Here is an 18,918-nt window from a genome sequence, read left to right as displayed (position 1 = left end):
GGGGGTAAGGGGTGGGATGTGACTGGAACTATATATCTAACCCTGCCCTAATTTTTCCACATCTTAAAAAAAAACCAACACCCACAACTGGATTTAATAGCCTAATAAGAAGTTAACAAGGGCAGAATCCAGGAAGGATTATTTCCTAGGCTTTAGGTAAAAGGAAATATATTGCTTTTGAAATATCCCCAAAGCATGCTCCCTCTTCCTGGGCTTCAAAAGTAGGATGCGGCTGACTCGGTGCTGGGAGTATGGTCACTGTAACTGCAGGTCCTATTCTTTTCAACCCATGCACGCTGTATTTCTTTCTTTCTTTCCTTCTTTCTTTCTTTTTCTGGCTGTGCCACACGGCTTGCTGACCAGGGATTGAACCCACGCCCCCGGCAGTGAAAGCGCAGTCCTAAGCACTGGACCGCCACGGAATTCCCTCTATTTGCTTTTTTTTCCTTAAGAAGACTCTTCACTCCATACCACCTGAACTGCATCTTGTGTTTTGAAGGACAAAACAGACCGACCTTTATCAAAGCTGGAGTCTTTCATTTCATCTATAGAATAAAAGCGGTCTGTGACTTGAAAAGCATCATATTAATTCTGTTATCTCTTCATCCAAGAGAAATGTGGACAAGAATAGACTCCAGGTCTAGCATCTAGGGGGCAGTGTGTGCTAGGGGCTGACTTGTCCTCCTCACCCCACCCCCCAGTTCCTTATGTTGAAGTCCTAATCCCCAGTGCCTCAGAATGTGACTGGATCTGGAGATGTCTTTACAGAGATGATTAAGTTAAAATGATTAAGTTAAAAATCCAATCTGCCTGGATTAGGGCCCATCCTAATCCTCCTTATAAGAGAGATTAGGACACAGACTTCTCACAGGGGACACAGGGAGAGGATGGCCATCTGTAGGCCACGGAGAGAGGCCTCAGGAGAAACCAAACCTGCCTACACTTTGATCTTGGACTTCTAGCCTCCAGAACTGTGAGAAATAAATTTCTGTTCAAGCCACCCAGTCTGTGGTACTTTGTTATGGCAGCCCGAGCAAACTAATTCAGTGTATTTCCAGACTGACACAAAACTCTTGGTTTCTGGAGCCCAGAGGGTGAAGGCTTCTCTGTACAGTTCTCAGAATTTCTCTGAGGGTCCCAGGGGGTCTTTAGGATCCGGATATCCAGGAGCTTCCTGGAAAAAAATCAAAAGGGGGGAAGGCTTCCTCCAGCCTAATTGTTAAAAGTTTCATTTTCAGTGACTCTGATACAAAATTCTGAAAATGAAAGTTAACATAAGTCATATTATGTCCCTACTGGGGAATTAAACTAATCCGGTTCAAACAACAGCTCGGCCGATACTAATTATGACCTTGGGGACCCTTAGAGTCTGGGCCTCAGCCTCCTATCACTCATGTTTCCATCCCACGTTGACTGAGCATGTGTGATGTCCTTGGCACCATGCCAGGTAGGCGCTAGGGATGAACAGAAATGTCACAGCCCTGCCCCCAAGCTACTGACATTCTAATGGGGAAGCTGGACAAGCACAACTTCCTCAGGGAATGACACCTGGTGAGAAGAGGGTTACATTTTTGGAACCCAAAGTTGAGATTTCTGTGGACCCACGTTCTCCGACAGAACATTCTGGAATGATGAAGTGTTCTTTATCCATGCTGTCCAGTATGGTAGGCACGAGCCACATATGGCTACTGAGCCCTTGAAATGCAGCTAGTTGACTGAATTTTAATGAACTTTAATAGTTCCATGTGACTAGTGGCGATGGTGTTGGAGAGCACAGCTGTCGACCATCCAAAAGGAGATGCTTGGCGGGCAGGTAGATAACACTTGCGGAGCGAAGGGGAGAACTGAGGACTGTGGAGACACCAAGAATAAAAGTGTGGGCATTCCCTGGCGGTCCAGTGGTTAAGACTCGTGCTTCCACTGCAGGGGTGGGGGCTTCATCCCTGGTCGGGGAACCAAGATCTCACGTGCCACATGGCACGGCCAAAGGAAAAAACAAAAAAGCAAGCTACTGAACCAAGTATATAGTATGCTACCTTTTGTGCACAAAGAGTGGGAAATTACAAATACATTTTTATTTTTGCATAAAGAAATACTGGAAAGATACACTGGAAACTAAAAGTGGTCAACTATAAGAGTACAGGGCAAGGGAAACAAGAAGGGGACAGATATGGGAGGAGGCTTTAATTGTATAATCTTAAAAAGTGTTTTAAATAATATTAAATTATTACTATTTAAAATCTGTATCTCTCTCTCTCTCTGATACAGAATCACAGGAGACTGACCAAAGGCAAAATCAGGACGTATTTTTTAGGGACATCCTTGTATCTTACCCTGATGGAGTCTGTCCTGAGCATGCGTCAGTAGCCTAAAAATTGCATTTAAACCCACTCTTAAAATCTTGATCTAATTGCCAGCCCCCCTCTGCCTGTCACCCTCCTTTCGTCTCAGACCATCCTTCCTTCCTGACCTTCCTGCCCCCAGACTACGGAAGAGAAAGAGAACTACTGATTATTCTTGGAGGCCTTGAAAATCTCAAGGGACGGAATCTGGGTAGATAGTGCTTAACCAGATGTTAAAACCCGGAGGCTTGAGAAGCACTATATTATACCAAAATGTGTAATAAAAGGTTGGAACAGACCAGGAAAAGTCCCACTGCCACCCTGGCCCACCAGCTCTACCCTCTACGTGGCACACTCTTATTGCACCCGGCCTCCTGGGCCTCACCCTTGCCCTGTGCAAAGGAGCTTGGGCCTGATGGACCAAAGGACCTGGCAGAGCCGGAGAAAATCACGGAGGCCCCTTTCATATTTGAAATATTTCAGAAACTTCCATTAACATCAGGGCTACTTTTCTTGTTGTTTTGCTTTGTTTGTTTGTTTTGCCTAGGCTGTCCCTTCAAGTAGGAAAGGAGAGATGGGTACAAAGTAAGGAAGGTGAGGTAGGCTCAGGCCTGAGACCAGAACGCAGGGTATGTTTAGTTACCCAGTAAAGCCATGCTGTTTTTCTTTCCTCTCACCAGAGTCCCTGGAAAACCACCTTAAATTGCTTTATGAGCATTTATAAACCATTTTGCATAACTGCATGGCTAAAAAAGTCAACCAAAATGCATTATCCCATTTTTTTTTTTTAATTTTTATTTTTTATTTTTTTTTTAATGCTTTTCTTGTCTGCTTACATTCTTTTTATGTATGTATGTATGTATGTATGTATGTATGTATGTATGGCTGTGTTGGGTCTTCGTTTCTGTGCGAGGGCTTTCTCTAGTTGTGGCAAGCGGGGGCCACTCTTCATCGCCGTGCGCGGGCCACTCTTCATCGCGGTGCGCGGACCTCTCACTAACACGGCCTCTCGTTGCCGAGAACAGGCTCCAGACGCGCAGGCTCAGTAATTGTGGCTCACGGGCCGAGCTGCTCCGCGGCATGTGGGATCTTCCCAGACCAGGGCTCGAACCCGCGTCCCCTGCATTGGCAGGCAGATTCTCAACCACTGCGCCACCAGGGAAGCCCGCATTATCCCATTTTAAAACAACATTAATAAAAATGATAATATTGATATTTGCCCCTCTCCTACACCAAATGCCTAGGCATTTGGGGCCAGAGCCCACGCGTTCTGCCTGGAATTCCTCCACTTTCTACACTCCACAAATGCTACTGTTCCCAGACCTTCAAGAGAGTCATGACAACAGGGTCCACTGTGAAGTCGCCTCATCTGGGTTTCAGAACCTGCGCGCATGTGTTAATGCACTTGTAATGTGCCCCCTGGGTCAGTAGGTGGTGCCAGGGAGCGGCCCGCGGTTTCGGGAGAGCTTGCCTGAAAACCGCACTGACCGCGGCATCCCCATGTCCGCACCCCCGGTTTTTGGAGAGGGAAGAGTAGGTAGGACCTGTGAAGAGTACACTGACTACAATAGCTAGGAGACCGAACCGGGGAGAGGGGGCAAAACTAGCCCACATGCACCTGGCCAAGAAATGTGAGGGGCGGGGCAGAATCTAACCAGTCCTGGGCGAGCCCCAGGCGGGGGGGTCTACGTGGGGAAGTTTAGGAGGACCAGGGGCTGGAGGCGTGGCACACGAGGCGCGAGCACACGGGCAGGAGACACTCCGCGGAGGGGGGCAGCTCGCAACGCCCCCAAGTTTTCTCTGTGCAGCAAGATGCAGCCAGCGGTTGGGAGGGGCGGCTTCCTCAGCGTGGCCACGCCTTCCCCCGGGGCGCGCTCCCGCCATTCCAGTCTCCCCTCTCTAGGCCCTTAGCTCCAGCCTCCAGGGGCTCCTCCCCAGGCCTCTCCAGCTACGAACAGCACGTAGCTGTCCAGGAGAGAAGCAGAGACCTCGATCCAAAACACACTGGGAATTCCGGGTGGCTGCCAGCACTCTTATCACTCAGGAACAGGAGATCAGGTAACTCAAAACCTCTCCATCTCCAGAGGGCGCACGTTGGCAAATCACTGGCAGGAAAAGGGCCAGAACCCAGGGACTCTGAGTTGAACCGTCACTTTATTTCTGCACCCGTGCTGCTGTCTAAAGGAAGGGAATTGGGAATTCCCTGGCGGTCCAGTGGTTAGGGCTCCGCACTCCCAATGCAGGGGGCATGGGTTCCATCCCTGACTGGGGAATTAACATCCCACAAGCCAAAAAAGAGAAAGAAACAGAAAGGAAGGGAATTGATTCTCATTCATTCCTTTTTCTCACCTACTAACCTTCTAATCAAAAAGAGCTTTTTGCCGTCCTGTTTAGACGTTGAAACACCACTTGCTGGTGTCTTTCGTATCAACGACCATCGATATTCCTGGCCACTGAGAAGTGCATAAAACTGTGTTGCAAATAACCTGTTTGGCCATAAACAATCACGTGGAAGAGAAGCCAAGCCACAGAAATCAGACTGACTCCGGCTCTCGTCCTGCTCTTTGGGCTCTTCCCGCCTCCTTCCACGCCACTCGTCCATCCCCGTGACACCGAGAGCAGGAAGGCCTCAGCAAGACCTGTGAACACACTTTTCTCAACTTGTCCGTACAAGGAAGATTTAAATGTGAACACTTAGAGGTAAGACGTGGGGTCCCTGTCACTATCAGGTATTTAATTTGCTCTGCGGCTGAATCAGGAAGCAACACCAATGCAGCTGACCCAGGAGGCTGACCGGTGCAGGCGGCTGACCGGTGCAGGCGGCTGCCCTCTGGCACCCCTGCTCAGCCTCAGCTCCGTCACCTGCCCAGGACACTCTCAGCGCCGCACACACGGTGAGTCTACAGTCTCCAGGACGCAGATCCCTGAGTCTGCAGACCCTGCTCTACCTGGATGAAAACTTCGGTGATACCCACTTGGCTTCAAAGAACTGTTGCCAAGCGATGGAATTACTGTGACAGAACATGATGGTAGGAGGCATGCGAGGGACAGGAGTCTGAAAGAAGAATGGCAACACTCACGTTTTTATATAAATCCTTTTTTACTTCTGTAGCATACAAAAGATATAAATATGATTCATGTAAGACCGATCACCTGCACACTCAAGCAGGAGGGACATGAAGCTGGGGTATGTGTCTGCGCCAGAGCGGGCAGGAGGAAGCAGGGTCAGGTCCAGTGCCCCCGGCCCCCCTTCCCCAGACACTTCATATTCTCCAACAGGAGACGCGTGAACAGCCTTCCATTTTCAGTGTCAGGTCGGTGGTCCCGCGGGCCTGGCGGGCACCTGAGGAGTGAGGCACTTGAGGGGAAGCAGCCGTGTCAGGGCAGAGCGGGTGGGACTTACCCGTGGGGTGAGCCGCGGGTCTGCCCATCCCCCGGGTCTCTTCCCTTCCCGCTGCTATTTGATGTGGAGCAGGGACAGAAAGGAAGTCCACAGAAGGGACGGGACGAAGCGAAAGCCGCCGATGCCTGGCCCCAGGCGGGCAGACAGCTTGGCGCACGAGGCCTGGAAGGTGACCGACGCCAACGCAGAGCTCACGGTGTTCCTGGATGCACGCGGAGGCCGGGAACTAGCAGCAGTCATGTGACTTGGGGAGAGGCTAACAATCTGAACGACTTAGCAAAACTCTTACGAGCTGTGAGGAAAAGTGACAGGACGTGCTCCGCCAAGGATGAACCAGGCCTCAGGGGCTGACGACACTTAAGCCAAGAAGAGGCCCAAGCTCTGCCAGCCAGGCCCTGTCCTCGCCCCTCTGGGCAGTGACAACGGCAGGTTCCACACACACTGTTCTCTCTCCTCCCACGTGGGCTACAGGTGAGTCTGCACTAACGGCTCCACAGTAACCCAGCGGGGACGCACTCCTGGGCTGAAGATGGTGAAGGCCTCTGTCAAATCCCTCTCAGTCGTAAGCAGACAAGGCCACCTCTAGAGGTTATGCTTCCAGCCTACCCTGCGATTAAGACAAGTACGTAAATTGCTCGCATCACTGATCGCAAACTGGGCCAGAGCCACTCTGAGACTGCAGCCAGCCGGCCGGCCCTAAGGGAAGGGGGACCGTGACACGGTGCCTCCCGAGCTGAGGGACGGTGGCACCACGCTCCCCCACAGAGACGGCAAAGAGGAGCGCTTCTCCCAGGGCCCCCCCCCCCCATGGGTGAGGAATGGTCACCAACGGTAAATGACACTCTGGAAACCACCGTGGCCAAAGCAAATACAAGGCTACATCACAGCGGATGAGGCCGGGTGCTGCTTCAGATCCGACCTGCAGGCCTGCACTTCCTGGAGGCACCGTCCCCACTCAGGTGCTCTCACGACACGGCCGTTCTGGAAGATGGCCAAGCCCAAAGCGGGCAGAGACACCCTGCAGCCGGGACCGGCCCGCCGCCCACTTACAGAAAAACTCTGCAGACCTGGAGACTAAAGGTAATTCAGGGAATGTCCCTCTCTGAAAAGTTCTGCAAAAAAAGAGACCCAAGTACTGGAGTATGAGAAGCTGCTTCTGGCTGCAAGTTTCCAAGAACGGGACTCTGACCCCTGGGCAGTGACGTCACAGTCACCGCGAGCTCTGGACAGTCTCTCACCTGAGTCAAGCTGTAACCCCTGACCAGGGCTGTGAGACCCCGAGAAGGGGTGTGTGTGTACGTATATGTGTACACACACGTGTGCACATCTACATACATACTTTCAGGGACCATTCCAAAAGGGGGGCCTGTCACTCTCCGTGTCCTGGGCAAGCGCAAGGGCGGCGGCTACGTGCCCCAGAAAGCTCTGCAGAGAGAAAGCACAGCGCCTGCCCGGCTGTCATTCGCAGGCCAGCTTGCTGTCGAAGCTGGAGAGCCCGATGGCGAAGGCCTGGAGCGCGCACAGCGGGTAGCTGTAGTCCAGGGTGAACACATCGTCGGCCACGCGTCCAAACTGCATGACTATGTAGTCCGCTAGAGGCAGAGAGAGATCAGGATGTCAGGAGGTAAGGAAGACATCCTCCAAATAGGTCTCTAAAATGGGAAACCCTCAGAAAGATGGAAGGAGGCCTGACCAAGAGTGCCTGCCGAGCACGACCAAGGCTCTACTGCGACTCCACTCGGCTCCCTGCCCGGACCAGCAGAGAAGGGCAAGGGGGGGCAGCGCAAACTCTGGGGGGGGCCGGAAGGGCAAGAGGCAGAGCAGCGCAAGCTCAGAGGAGGGGGGTCTGGAAGGGCAAGTGGGGGGCAGCGCAAGCTCCAGGGGGCCGGAAGGGCAAGAACTTTTCCTGAGGAAGGGCCTCGGCCTCTGCCCCCCGAGCAGCCCCCCCAGGACTCCTCTGGTTGCCACAAGAGACCTCTCACACGCTCCTGCCCGCCTCAGCTCAGTGGCTCAGACGGCTGACTGCAAGACTGTAGCTCTGGCCTTCCGAGGACGTCCTTTCTTTCTTAAATCATGCTCTCCTGAGTAGAACTTCCCACCAATGAAGGGCAATGCTCATTTCCGCATCCTGTCAGAACACCTCTCTTCCTGGGACTTACGGTCGTTTTCGTGGACTATCTGGAAGTTCTTCACAGAGGCCTGAGTGACCCGGCCGTGGAAGTTCAGGACGTAGGACTGGGTGTCGTCGTTCCAGACGGGCGACTTGTTGTGCAGCTCGATCAGGTTCTCCATGGCTCTGTTCTGCCACTTGGAAAGCAGGCTCTCGCGGTCCTGTAGGAGAGAAGTGTGTGCTGAGGACCACCGCAAACCGCTCGCCCTCAAGGCTGTGAGGTGCGAAGCAGAGCAGGGGCCTGCTTCCTCCGTTTCAGAAAGTAAAACAGAAACAGAGCCAAAACTAAGCCGGCTCTGTCGGATTCTTACAGAATAACTTAGCGTTTCCCTTCGCAGACCAAGTGGCTGCAAATGAGCCACGTTAGCAACGGCGCCTACCCCGAGGGTCTGGAGGGCTGGCTCTCCTGAGCAAGAGGGGGCCGCTCTCCAGGCTGGGTTCGGGAGGAATCAACACTGTTTTCTATTCACCTTGCCTGTATCGCAGTCCTGTCGCTAGAGTCCTTTGTTGATGAAATAAGCTCCTACTTACATTTCGTGGCTGAAATGGGATTCGTTCATGATTCATATTCATCCCGGGGATGATCACAGACATTTTCCTCGGGCCTTTAAATCCGAGTACATTTGTTTCCTGGAAGAGAGGGAAATAAACAGGAACTTGAAACAGAAATGAAGACGAGGCCTCATTCTTTTTTTTTTTTTAATACCATGCATTTTCTTTCTATCTACCTACCTACCTTCCTACCTATCTATTTATGGCTGTATCTATCTACCTATTTATTTATGGCTGTGTTGGGTCTTCGTTGCTATCTATCTATCTATTTATGGCTGTGTTGTGTCTTCATTGCTGCGCGCAGCTTTCTCTAGTTGTGGCGAGCGGGGGCTACTCTTCGTTGCAGTGTGCGGGCTTCTCGTTGTGGTGGCTTCTCTTGTTGTGGAGCACGGGCTGTAGGCACACGGGCTTCAGTAGTTGTGGCACGTGGGCTCAGTTGTGGCTCGCAGGCTCTAGAGTGCAAGCTCAGTAGTTGCAGTGCGTGGGCTCAGTAGTTGTGGCTTGCGGGCTCTAGAGCACGGGCTTAGTTGCTCCGCGGCATGTGGGATCTTCCCGGACCAGGGCTCGAACCTGTGTCCCCTGCATTGGCAGATGGATTCTTAACCACTCCGCCATCAGGGAAGCATACAAGACCTCATTCTTAATGCAAGGCCCTCCTGGGCATGTAAAACGGGGACAATGTGGAGAGCACTAAACGCTATTCTATTACTTAACTGTAGTTAAACAAAGAGAGACGGAGAATCAAGACCAGGAAAATAAGACTGTTTCCTCTTTTTAAACCTAATTTGAACATCTGAATTTAAAACACTCTATAGGCTTGAAACCCTACTCTTACTCTTTAGCTTTAAGTGAAATTTCAGACAGTTATGAGCAAACTGTCCAATTTTGTCATCTTCAATAAATATCTATTTCCCAATGAGGACACGGCACTATATGATATAGAGTGAGAATTACAGTTTAAATTAAATAGGACCTGTATCTGGAGGTAAAAAAAATCAAATGCCTGTCAAACCAGGCAGATTATATATTAATAAAATAAGTACATTAAATACATGGATATATGTGTATTCATATACATACACACACACAAAGTCATGCATAGTTAAAATATTTAATTGATTCTGAAGCTAAGAGAAAACATCTATACATTATAAAGTGTTAAGTCAAATGATTCTCAGTCACTTAGATAAAATCTCATGGGAATCAAGTGATGAGATTAATTCCAACTGATGGAAAGTTGAGACTTTGGGATCAAAGCAACAACTGAGTCGGGTTAATTCCTTCTTGCTTCTTTGACTCCACAACTTCGCATGCCCACTACGCGCCAGGTCCGTGTTCACGTGGAAACAGCAGTGACTGGGACTTTACGCACTGGTAGAGAAGGATGGTGCTGAAGCAGCAGTCTGGGGCAGTAGAGGAAGCGCGGGGAACCGAGGGGAGCAGCAAGCACATCTAGTGTCGGGAGAGACCCCTCTGCCGACCCTGGTGGACGGGCAGAGGCAAGGAGGGGAAGGGCAGGCTCTCAGGTGGGGCACAGGCACGAGAGGAGCAGCTAGAATGCCGGAACGCACAGGGAGCGTGCCAGCCGGGGAGCCGGGAGGGAAAGGTGCCGTGTCCAGGCTTGATTCTGGACTCAAGGGGCAGCCTGAGAGGATGTGGAGCAGGAGAAGGGCAGTGTCCGCTGCAGCTGGACCGCTCAGCAGCGGCTGTGCAGGATGAACCAGGTCGAGAGGGCGAAAAGCAGAGACCGGCTTCCAATTTACGGTACCCGCGAGCCAACGGGTAAGGGGTAACGAAGGCCTGCGTTAACACGGCGGCATTGGGAAGAGAGAAGAGGAGATGAGTGAGGGCCGGCTGAAACAATAAATACAGCTAAACTTGGCAATTCATAAATAACTTGAGTATACAGAAACAAGCTTGGGAGGGGGACTGCAAGCCCAGGGCCGGGACGCCAGGAGGCTGAGGAAACGGGGGGCGGCACTCACGTAGCAGACGGCGGCCAGCTCCTGCCGCATGCAGGCCTTTTCTACCAGACCCTGGGCCTTGGCCGGGCTAACACCATGGTCATAAACTGTAAACTTGGTCCCCATGAGGTTGGACCTAGAATCAAGAGAAAAAGCCACCACAATGATCTGTATTTTTCTCCCATACAAACACAAGCTAGGAGAGGTATGGGACAGCCTCTCGGCCCACTCTCCAAAGGTCAAGGGGTCATCATCACTTTCTCAAAGATCTAGCCTTAAAACAAGGAAGGGCCTTAGACTTTCTATTAACTTTATTTTTTTAGATGACATCGACCAGCTCATTGTAAAACCGACATGGATTGTTCTGAAACTACAGGAACCAAACTATCAGAAGAGCACGACAGGATATAAGGCTGCTCTCACCTGAGTTTGCCAATATAACTTTCCCCTTCACGAGATAAATCTGTTGGATCAGTGGAGATAAGGTAGTTGGATGTTTTGCTCTTTTTCCGCTTTCTACCTGCAAGAAGAAATATCTAGAAAAGGAAAAAAATTTTTCAGTAAAAACTGCACTCAAGAGAACTGCCATGTTTGTCCTACCTATTTAGTTAGCAAATATTTAGCAACTGCCTATCATGTACCAAGCAGTCCATCTCTGGGTCTTTTTTTTTTTTTTTAAACAGGTTTAATGCACTGTAACTTTTCTTGCAGAAAAACGATGTGGTGGCCACAGCTGGAGCCTGGGTCTCCCGCATGGAGACTTGGTGTGGGTCATTACAGGACGCTCAGTGAACCCCTGACAGGGACCATCAGTGAACATGGTCTCTCTCCAGAGCTCGGGGGTGAGGCAGCCTAGGTCTTGGAGACAGCATCAAAGGTGGCCTTGGCAAAGCTGCCCAGGGCAGCGGTGCAAGCCCTGGCCAAGGTGCAGCATCGTCCAGGCCGGCCAGCACCAGCTTCTCGGGCACAGTGGCTGGCATGACGCCAGTGTCCCGGGGCAGGATGAGAGGCACCGGCCTGGAGCCACAGTGGCCGGCCAGCCTGCAGGGATGGCCTGGAGCTGGCCGATCCCGTCCCCCCAGTAGCCTCACCACATGAGGACCACGGAGAACTTGGCCAGAACGATGGCCTCACGACGGCAGTGGCGACCTCCTCGAAGCACTGAACACCCAGACCAGCATCTGTCCACTGCAACCCCCAAGAGCAACAAACGCCTTGACCCTGGGCCGCAGGGCAGAACGGGTTGTGCTCAGGCATCACTGTCAAAACCTCATCCTTGAAGGAGGGACGCTCCCAGGGAAGAGTCAGGCATCTCGGATTCCCGGATGGATGAGCAGAAGAGACGGGTCTCCTCCAGAGCCCTGACCAGGCGGCCCAGCTGGGGGAGGGGTAGCCGATCCTTGCCCCCGGCCCTGACCCCGCGAGCTCTGTGGCCTCGGGCCCCTGAGGGGCCTCCATGCCCTATCGTAGCCAGTGTACCTGCCATTTGGGGTTTTCTGGGAGAAGACCAATCTCTGGGTCCTTATCACTTTTTCTAATCCTCATAATGCTTCTCAGAATTCACTATCAGGGTTTCCCTACTGCACAACTTTTCTAAATTCACTAGCTTGACTCTCCATATCATTATTTACAACTTTATCCCTAAAGCCTCCAGTGACTTTTTAAAAAAGCTTCATCCAATTTCATGAGTAAGAGTCTTTCCACCTTTGGAAGAGGCAGGACCGTGGACACTGTGCTTCCCATTCTCCCTGCAACGGCTTTCCTGATGCTTCTCGCTGCATTTTGTATGTTGTTGTTCTAAACTCCTGTGACTTCAGTGATACGAATACTGTCGTATTTATGCATCCTTCCCAAACACTCCTAGACCTGGACGTAATAAGGAAGCAGGAGACGGCAGCAACTAAGGGGAGGGGGGGCACTTTGGAATCAAACAGATACAGGTTTGAATCTGGCTCTGCCACTTCTTAGTGTGATTTGGGGCATTCCCTAAGCTGGGATAAGAAATCCTATCTTCCAGCGTTGTCATAAGGGTTCTAGGTAATAACATACATAAAGCATTTAGCACACACCTGGTAACTGTAAACACTCAGTAGACAGTGGTTATAACAACATTAATATCTATTATCATCATCTCACTTCTAGGCTCTTAAAATCATCCACTTAGACCTGGTATTACAAAATACATTGTTCATTAGCAAGTATTAACTGCCTCAAATTTATGTATAAAGTAACTTAGAACTTCTAGGATGAAAAACAAGACATTCCACTTGCATGTTTTCTGTTTTTCCAATTCCTCCTATTCCCTAAACCCTTCTTTCTTCCACACTGTCATAATCAAAATCAAAGTCAAAGAGCACACTGGAAACCCCCCACCCCACAAAAGGGATGGAGGTAAAAATAATTACATTCAAATATTCTCTTCCATCTTCTTACCTTCTAGATAAAACTTTCTCTTTGCGGGGTGGGTAGGTTTTGACTATTAGACTATGACCTCTTTGAAGACAGTGAGAACACAGCACTTGGGAACTAGTAAGTACAATCTAGTTCCTGTCGAATACCGGTGCTCCCCCATCCCCACCCCCCATCGTAAGACCATCAACAACCCAGCCCACAGCACTCTTCCCTCCGTCTCAAGATCTGTCTTAAGAACCCCTTCTCAGGACCTCCCTGGTGGTCCAGTGGTTGAGAATCCACCTTCCAATGCAGGGGACGCAGGTTCGATCCCTGGTCGGGGAACTAAGATGCCACATGCCTCGGGGCAACTAAGCCCAGTGCCTCAACTACTGAGCCCACACGCCACAACTAAGACCTGACACAGCCAAAAAAAAAGAAAAAAAGACCCACTTCTCATACCTTGCGATTTTCGTCCTTTTCCAAGTGCATGTAGTAGGTGGGGAAAAGCCCTCGATCCATTCCTTTTTTATCCCGAGTTATCCGACACTTCACTGCGACACCTCGAGGGGCAGGACTGTATGCGAAGCCCTCTAAATTCTCTATTTCTCCCAGCTGGCTGTCAGCGTGCTGGGCTGCAGTTCCAGAAGCTCCTGCATCCTGAAAGAACAGCCACACGTGAGCACTAGGAGGCTGGGTCAGGAAACCTCATATTCTCTTTGAGAAACACTGAAAGGACAAAATCACTTACTGATTTACCTGTATGTCTTCAGTCTTCTGACAAGGTAGGGAAAAACTCTGAGAAGTTAAATAGGTATACAAATTTTGGGAGTAAAGAAGCAGCGAAGTATGAAAATGGGATACGGCTTCACAGAAGCTGGTTCAAGACACAAGAAATTAGGGAGTCGTGGACTTTAAGTGTAAATTCCAGCTTAAATCTTTGAAGCAGCCCTCATCCAGCAATGGCATTTAAATACCGGAGATATGTTTAGGAAGCAGTGAAATTAGCTCAGAGGAAGAAGTTTCAGAACTACATACTGTGGTTGGCTTCTGGCTGGATGCAGAACTGGGTCTCTCTGCCTCTGAATAGGACGAATGAGATCTTAGTTTTTTCCCTTCTCCTTCCTCCCCATCAGTCTCCTCCTCATCAAAGTTCAAACTCCCTGAGATACCTGGCAGAAAGGGAGAAACTGTCAAAAAGGGCCAGAAACCTTTGAACCAAATATAATTTTAACTTCCTTGCTTAAAAATTCCAAGCTGTTCTGACTTAAAACATGGCTATTTAATCCGAATTTTGACAATTCTTTCTTCATATTCACACCTAGATCCATCCCTTGTTTTCCCTTCCTGCTGTTCCCTTCCCTAATTTATCCTCTTTTGCAAATCATATATCTGATAAATGATTAATATCCAGAATTTATAACTCAACAGCAACAAAAACAAACCCAATTCAAAAATGGGTAAAGGGGACTTCCCTGGTGGCACAGTGGTTAAGAATCTGCCTGCCAATGCAGAGCACACGGGTTCGAGCCCTAGTCCGGGAAGATCCCACATGCCGCGGAGCAACTAAGCCTGAGTGCCACAAGTACTGAGCCTGCGCTCTAGAGCCCGCGAGCCACAACTACTGAGCCTGTGCGCCACAACTACTGAAGCCCGCGCTCCGCAACAAGAGAAGCCGCCACAATGAGAAGCCCGCGCACCGCAACGAAGAGTGGCCCCCAATCACCGCAACTAGAGAAAGCCCGTGCACAGCAATGAAGACCCAATGCAGCCAAAAATAAATAAGTAAATAAAAATAAATTTTTTTATAAAATGGGTAAAGGACTTGAACATTTCTCCCAAGAAGACACATAAATGGCCAATAAGCACATGAAAAGATGCTCAACATCACTAGTCATTAGGGAAATGCAAATTAAAATCACAATAAGAAACCACTTGACAATCACTGGGATGATTATTATAAAAAACAAAAACCAAAAAACAGAAAATAAGTGTTGGTGAGGATGTGGAGAAACTGCTGGTGGCAATATAAAATTATGCAGCCACTGTAGAAAACAACATAGGGGTTCCTAAAAATATATATATATAGAATTACCATATAATCCAGGAATTCCACTTCTGGGTATATACCGAAAAGAACTGAAAGCAGAGACTCAGACAGATACTTGAACAACCAATGTTCACAGCAGCATTATTCACAGTTTTCAGAAGGCGGAAACAACCCAAATATCCACCAACTGATGAATAAACAAACTGTTGTATATACATAAACAGAATGTTATTCAGCCTTAAAAAAAGGAATGAAATTCTGACACAGGCTACAACATGAATGAATCTTAAAGACATCGTGCTAAGTGGAATAAGCTAGACACAAAAAGGACAAAGACCTTATGATTCCACTTTTATGAGGCCTAGAATAGTCAAATTCATGGAGACAAAAGTATAACAGAGGTTGTCAGGAGCTGGGGGTGGGGCGGGGGTGGGGAGTTGGTGTTTGATAGGGACAGAGTCTCAGTCTGGGAAGATGAGAAAGTTCTGGAGATGACGGTGGTGACGGCTGCACAACAGTGTTAATGTACCTAATGCCACTGAGCTGTGCACTTACAAACGGTTAAAATGGTAAATGCTGTGCACATTTTACCACAATAGACGTCTCTATCAGTTACTTCTTTGTTTTCCTACATTTTGTTCATCGGTAGTCTCGTGAACTAATTTGAGTTGGGAATGTTTGAAGTACTACTACCTTGCACCTTTTACAGAAAACTTCAAACTATCTGATGAAAAACTATTTTTTCATTTTATCCTCACATTTATATGAGTTTGAGGAGGAGGGACGGGCAAGTCTTATTTTTTGTTTTGTCTCTTGCTTGTTTATGGGACACAAAGTGTGCTGTGTGTTATAAAAGAAGCACGACCCTCAAATTCACACGTGAGAGGATGATGCCCCAGGAGAAGCATTTCTGCCCAAGAGGAAGGGGCAGAGCTACGGGCGAGACCCACCTCGCTCTGCTCAGTGGTCTACACGGTAAAGTCACCCCTCGTACAATAGCTGGAACAGCCCCCAAATCACAAATGACAAGGAGACCGAACAACAAGCAGTGCTGCCCACAGTCATCCACCTCAGAGGAGGGACAACGCTGGTCTATTTTACATAGTTCACAAATAAATGGTATCAAGTTTTTCTCAAGGACACCCAAGGATAAGACTAAGGCCAGTTAAAAAATTTATCTCAAGTGAAAACATATGTCCATACAAAAACTTATGCGTAACTATTTATAGCAGCATTATTCATAATGGCCAGAGTGGAAACAACCCAAATGCCCATCAACTGATAAAGGGAGGAACAAAACGTGGCTTATCCATACAACGGAATGTGATTCAACAACAGAAGAGAATGAAGCACTGACACAGGCTACAACGTGGATGAACTCTGAAAACATGATGCCAAGTGAAAGCCAGGCATAAAGGACCACACAGTGTATGACTGATTCTGTTTATATGAAACACCAGGATAGGCAAATCCGCAGAGACAGAAAGTAGACTGGTGGCTGCCCAGGGATGGGGAGCTGGAGGGAAATGGGAAGTGACTGCTGACAGGTATGACGTTTCTTTGGCGTCAGAAAACATTCCAAAATTGACTGTGCTGATGGCTGCAGACCTCTGTGAATATACTAAAGAACCAATCAATTGTTCACTTTACATGGGTGAATTGTATGGTATGTGAATTATATCTCAATAAAGCTATTATTTAAAAAATTCTTTGGTTTGTGAAGGACATTTCTTTCTTTCTTTTCTCTTTCCTAAAACGTTAACTTTTGGGGACGGGTAGCAAAACACATAAAACTCTAGGGATCTCACTCTCATATGGATATCTTCACTCTGTACTATGTTTTCTTCTTTTTTTTTTTTAATTGAAGTATAGATGATTTACAATGTTAGTACTATGTTTTCAAATGCCATATTTGTACCAAGAACTCAGTTTATGTGAATACATGTTTTAAGATGGAGATCAAGGATTTCTCCCAAACTTGTAAGACAAGCAAACTGGACCCCCACTTGAGGTACGTTATCTTCCAAACTGACACTTCTTAAGTCTTAGTCAAGAGAGCACTTAATGGCTTTTATGGTCCAGATGCAACTTTTTCAGACTCAAAAAGGCATTAACCCATCTGGTCCTGAAAGGCCAATTCTGAGAAAGAACACAGCGGTCATTTAATAGGGCAGAGTAAAAGGGACAGCTTGGTACTTACAGTAAGGGATCAAGAACTAGACTAAGACTCAGAATATCTAGGTCTGCCACTATTCACCTCGATGACCTGGGGTAAGTAATCTAGCTTTTGGTTAAACTGAGAGTTCTCCTTGTTCTGGCTCCTCCACATCTTTCACTGTCTTTTGTTATAATAACGATAGGAAAGTAACAGAATTACCACGGCCACATTCATATTACAGACAGGGAAACGGAAGCAGAGAAAAGTTGCGCTGTTTTCCCCTTCAACAGCCAGAGGTGGCAGAGCTGAGTCTCCAAACCGCGCTGGCTGGCCCCAGAGCTGAGCTCTAAAGCACGCCACACGCTGCCCCTGCCACACCCTGCCCCAGTTTCCACAAATACATCATGCTCTATATACTCTATACACCTGATGCCTCTGCTGACGTAATTTCTTCTGCCCAAGTTTGCCGCCTAACCAACTAGCGGTGTGATCGAGAACAAATTACTTAGCCTTTCTGAGAACCAATTTTCTTACATGTGAAAAGGAGAGGCTAACACGTGTAACCCCTCACAGTACTGTCACAAATACTGAGATAAGGTATGTCAAGTGCCTGACAAGCTATAGACATTCACAGTGTCAGTCTCCAGCCGCCCCTGAGCTGACAGCTGCGCACAGGAGCACACGCACCCCTCACGCCTCAGCTTAGTCGCCTCCTCCTTCGATGTGGTCCTTGTCCCTCTCACTGCCCTGCAGCGGAGTTCTATTTCTCCTGCTTTCTACTCTATACACCAAAATGTAACGCGAGATCAGGCCATCAGCCAAACTATCTCCTCATTAGCCTTCCTGCTTCCAGACTTGCCCGCTCCAATTCATTCTTCATAGTGCAGAGTAATTTTTCTGCTATCACTCCAGCTTAAAATCCCACACAGGTTCCTGTTACTCTTCACAGGAAGTCCACACCCTAGCTCGGCCTGTAACACCCAACGTAATCGGAGCCCGCCCACCCCTCCAGCCCATCTCTCTCCACGCCCCTTCCCACCTGTCACCTCGCACTCTGCACTCCAGCCCTTCTGAGCTGCCGGCTCCTCTTCCCGCATCACGCTCTGGCTTAGACGTCACCTCCAGACCAACTCTGGTTGGGCACCCCTCTCCACACTCCCTTGGCTATTTAGGTCCATGAAGCCTCAATTTAGGTGCACGAAGCCTCAATCAGAATAAATGCTCCACGAGGGCAGGAACCTCGTTCACAATTGTATCCTAAGTGCCTAGAACAAGGCCTGATGTATAGCATATCCTCAATACATGTTTTCTAAATGAATGAATATACGAATCCATTTGAATGTACATCTATCCTACCAGTCTGTGGTAGAACCTCCTGACTCACATATCCCAGGACCCAGCAACGCCTATGACAAAGCAGGTACCCAGCAAACAGCCAGTCATTACTGGCCGTCTGTCTTCTCATCTGAAAAGGGGATGCTTAATTCCTTCTCACTATAAAATTAGTCTTCTAAGAAGGAGAAGACTACAAAGGACCTCTGAAACGTACAGGAATATTTATGGGAATAACTCCAACTGGCAGAAAGCAGGCTCTAATGGAAAAAGTATTATTAGTTTAAGGATATTTTGATCCAATTTGTGTTTCCACTAAGCTGGCTATTTATCTCTCCCCTTATCACTAGAGGAATATAAACCGTGAAACAGAGGCAGGGTAGGGTGCTGAGGGGCAACTCAGTCAAAGGAACAGGGTGGGGATGACAAAAATAAAATGTCAAAAGGAAGGAAATAGCCATAATAGTAGCTAATGCTGCTGATATTATACACACACACACACACACACACACACACACACACATTAATGTATGTATTTTGGCTGCACCGCGCAGCT

General features: G+C 48.6%; 1 protein-coding gene across 4 annotated transcripts in view; it reads right to left on the bottom strand.

The window, feature by feature from the left end:
- Nucleotides 1–5,423: 5,423 nt before the first annotated feature.
- The window catches only part of TULP3 (TUB like protein 3), a 46,426-nt gene continuing 32,931 nt past the window's right edge, over nucleotides 5,424–18,918 (bottom strand). For all 4 annotated transcript variants that reach the window (XM_082350143.1, XM_082350144.1, XM_082350145.1 and 1 more), the window contains 7 exons: nucleotides 13,861–13,994; nucleotides 13,285–13,482; nucleotides 10,855–10,967; nucleotides 10,453–10,567; nucleotides 8,447–8,545; nucleotides 7,905–8,076; nucleotides 5,424–7,337 (listed from right to left, as the gene is read on the bottom strand). In XM_082350143.1, coding sequence (XP_082206269.1) covers nucleotides 7,204–7,337; nucleotides 7,905–8,076; nucleotides 8,447–8,545; nucleotides 10,453–10,567; nucleotides 10,855–10,967; nucleotides 13,285–13,482; nucleotides 13,861–13,994 — 965 coding nt within the window. In that variant the 3' untranslated portion in view covers nucleotides 5,424–7,203. The remainder of the gene's footprint in view (nucleotides 7,338–7,904; nucleotides 8,077–8,446; nucleotides 8,546–10,452; nucleotides 10,568–10,854; nucleotides 10,968–13,284; nucleotides 13,483–13,860; nucleotides 13,995–18,918) is intronic.

This window comes from Balaenoptera borealis, assembly GCF_965194805.1.
Source record: "Balaenoptera borealis genome assembly, chromosome: 13".
Classification (NCBI taxonomy): Eukaryota; Metazoa; Chordata; class Mammalia; order Artiodactyla; family Balaenopteridae; genus Balaenoptera; species Balaenoptera borealis.
Note: the sequence above shows the minus strand (reverse complement) of the source record. Positions and strands in the feature narration are given on the sequence as shown.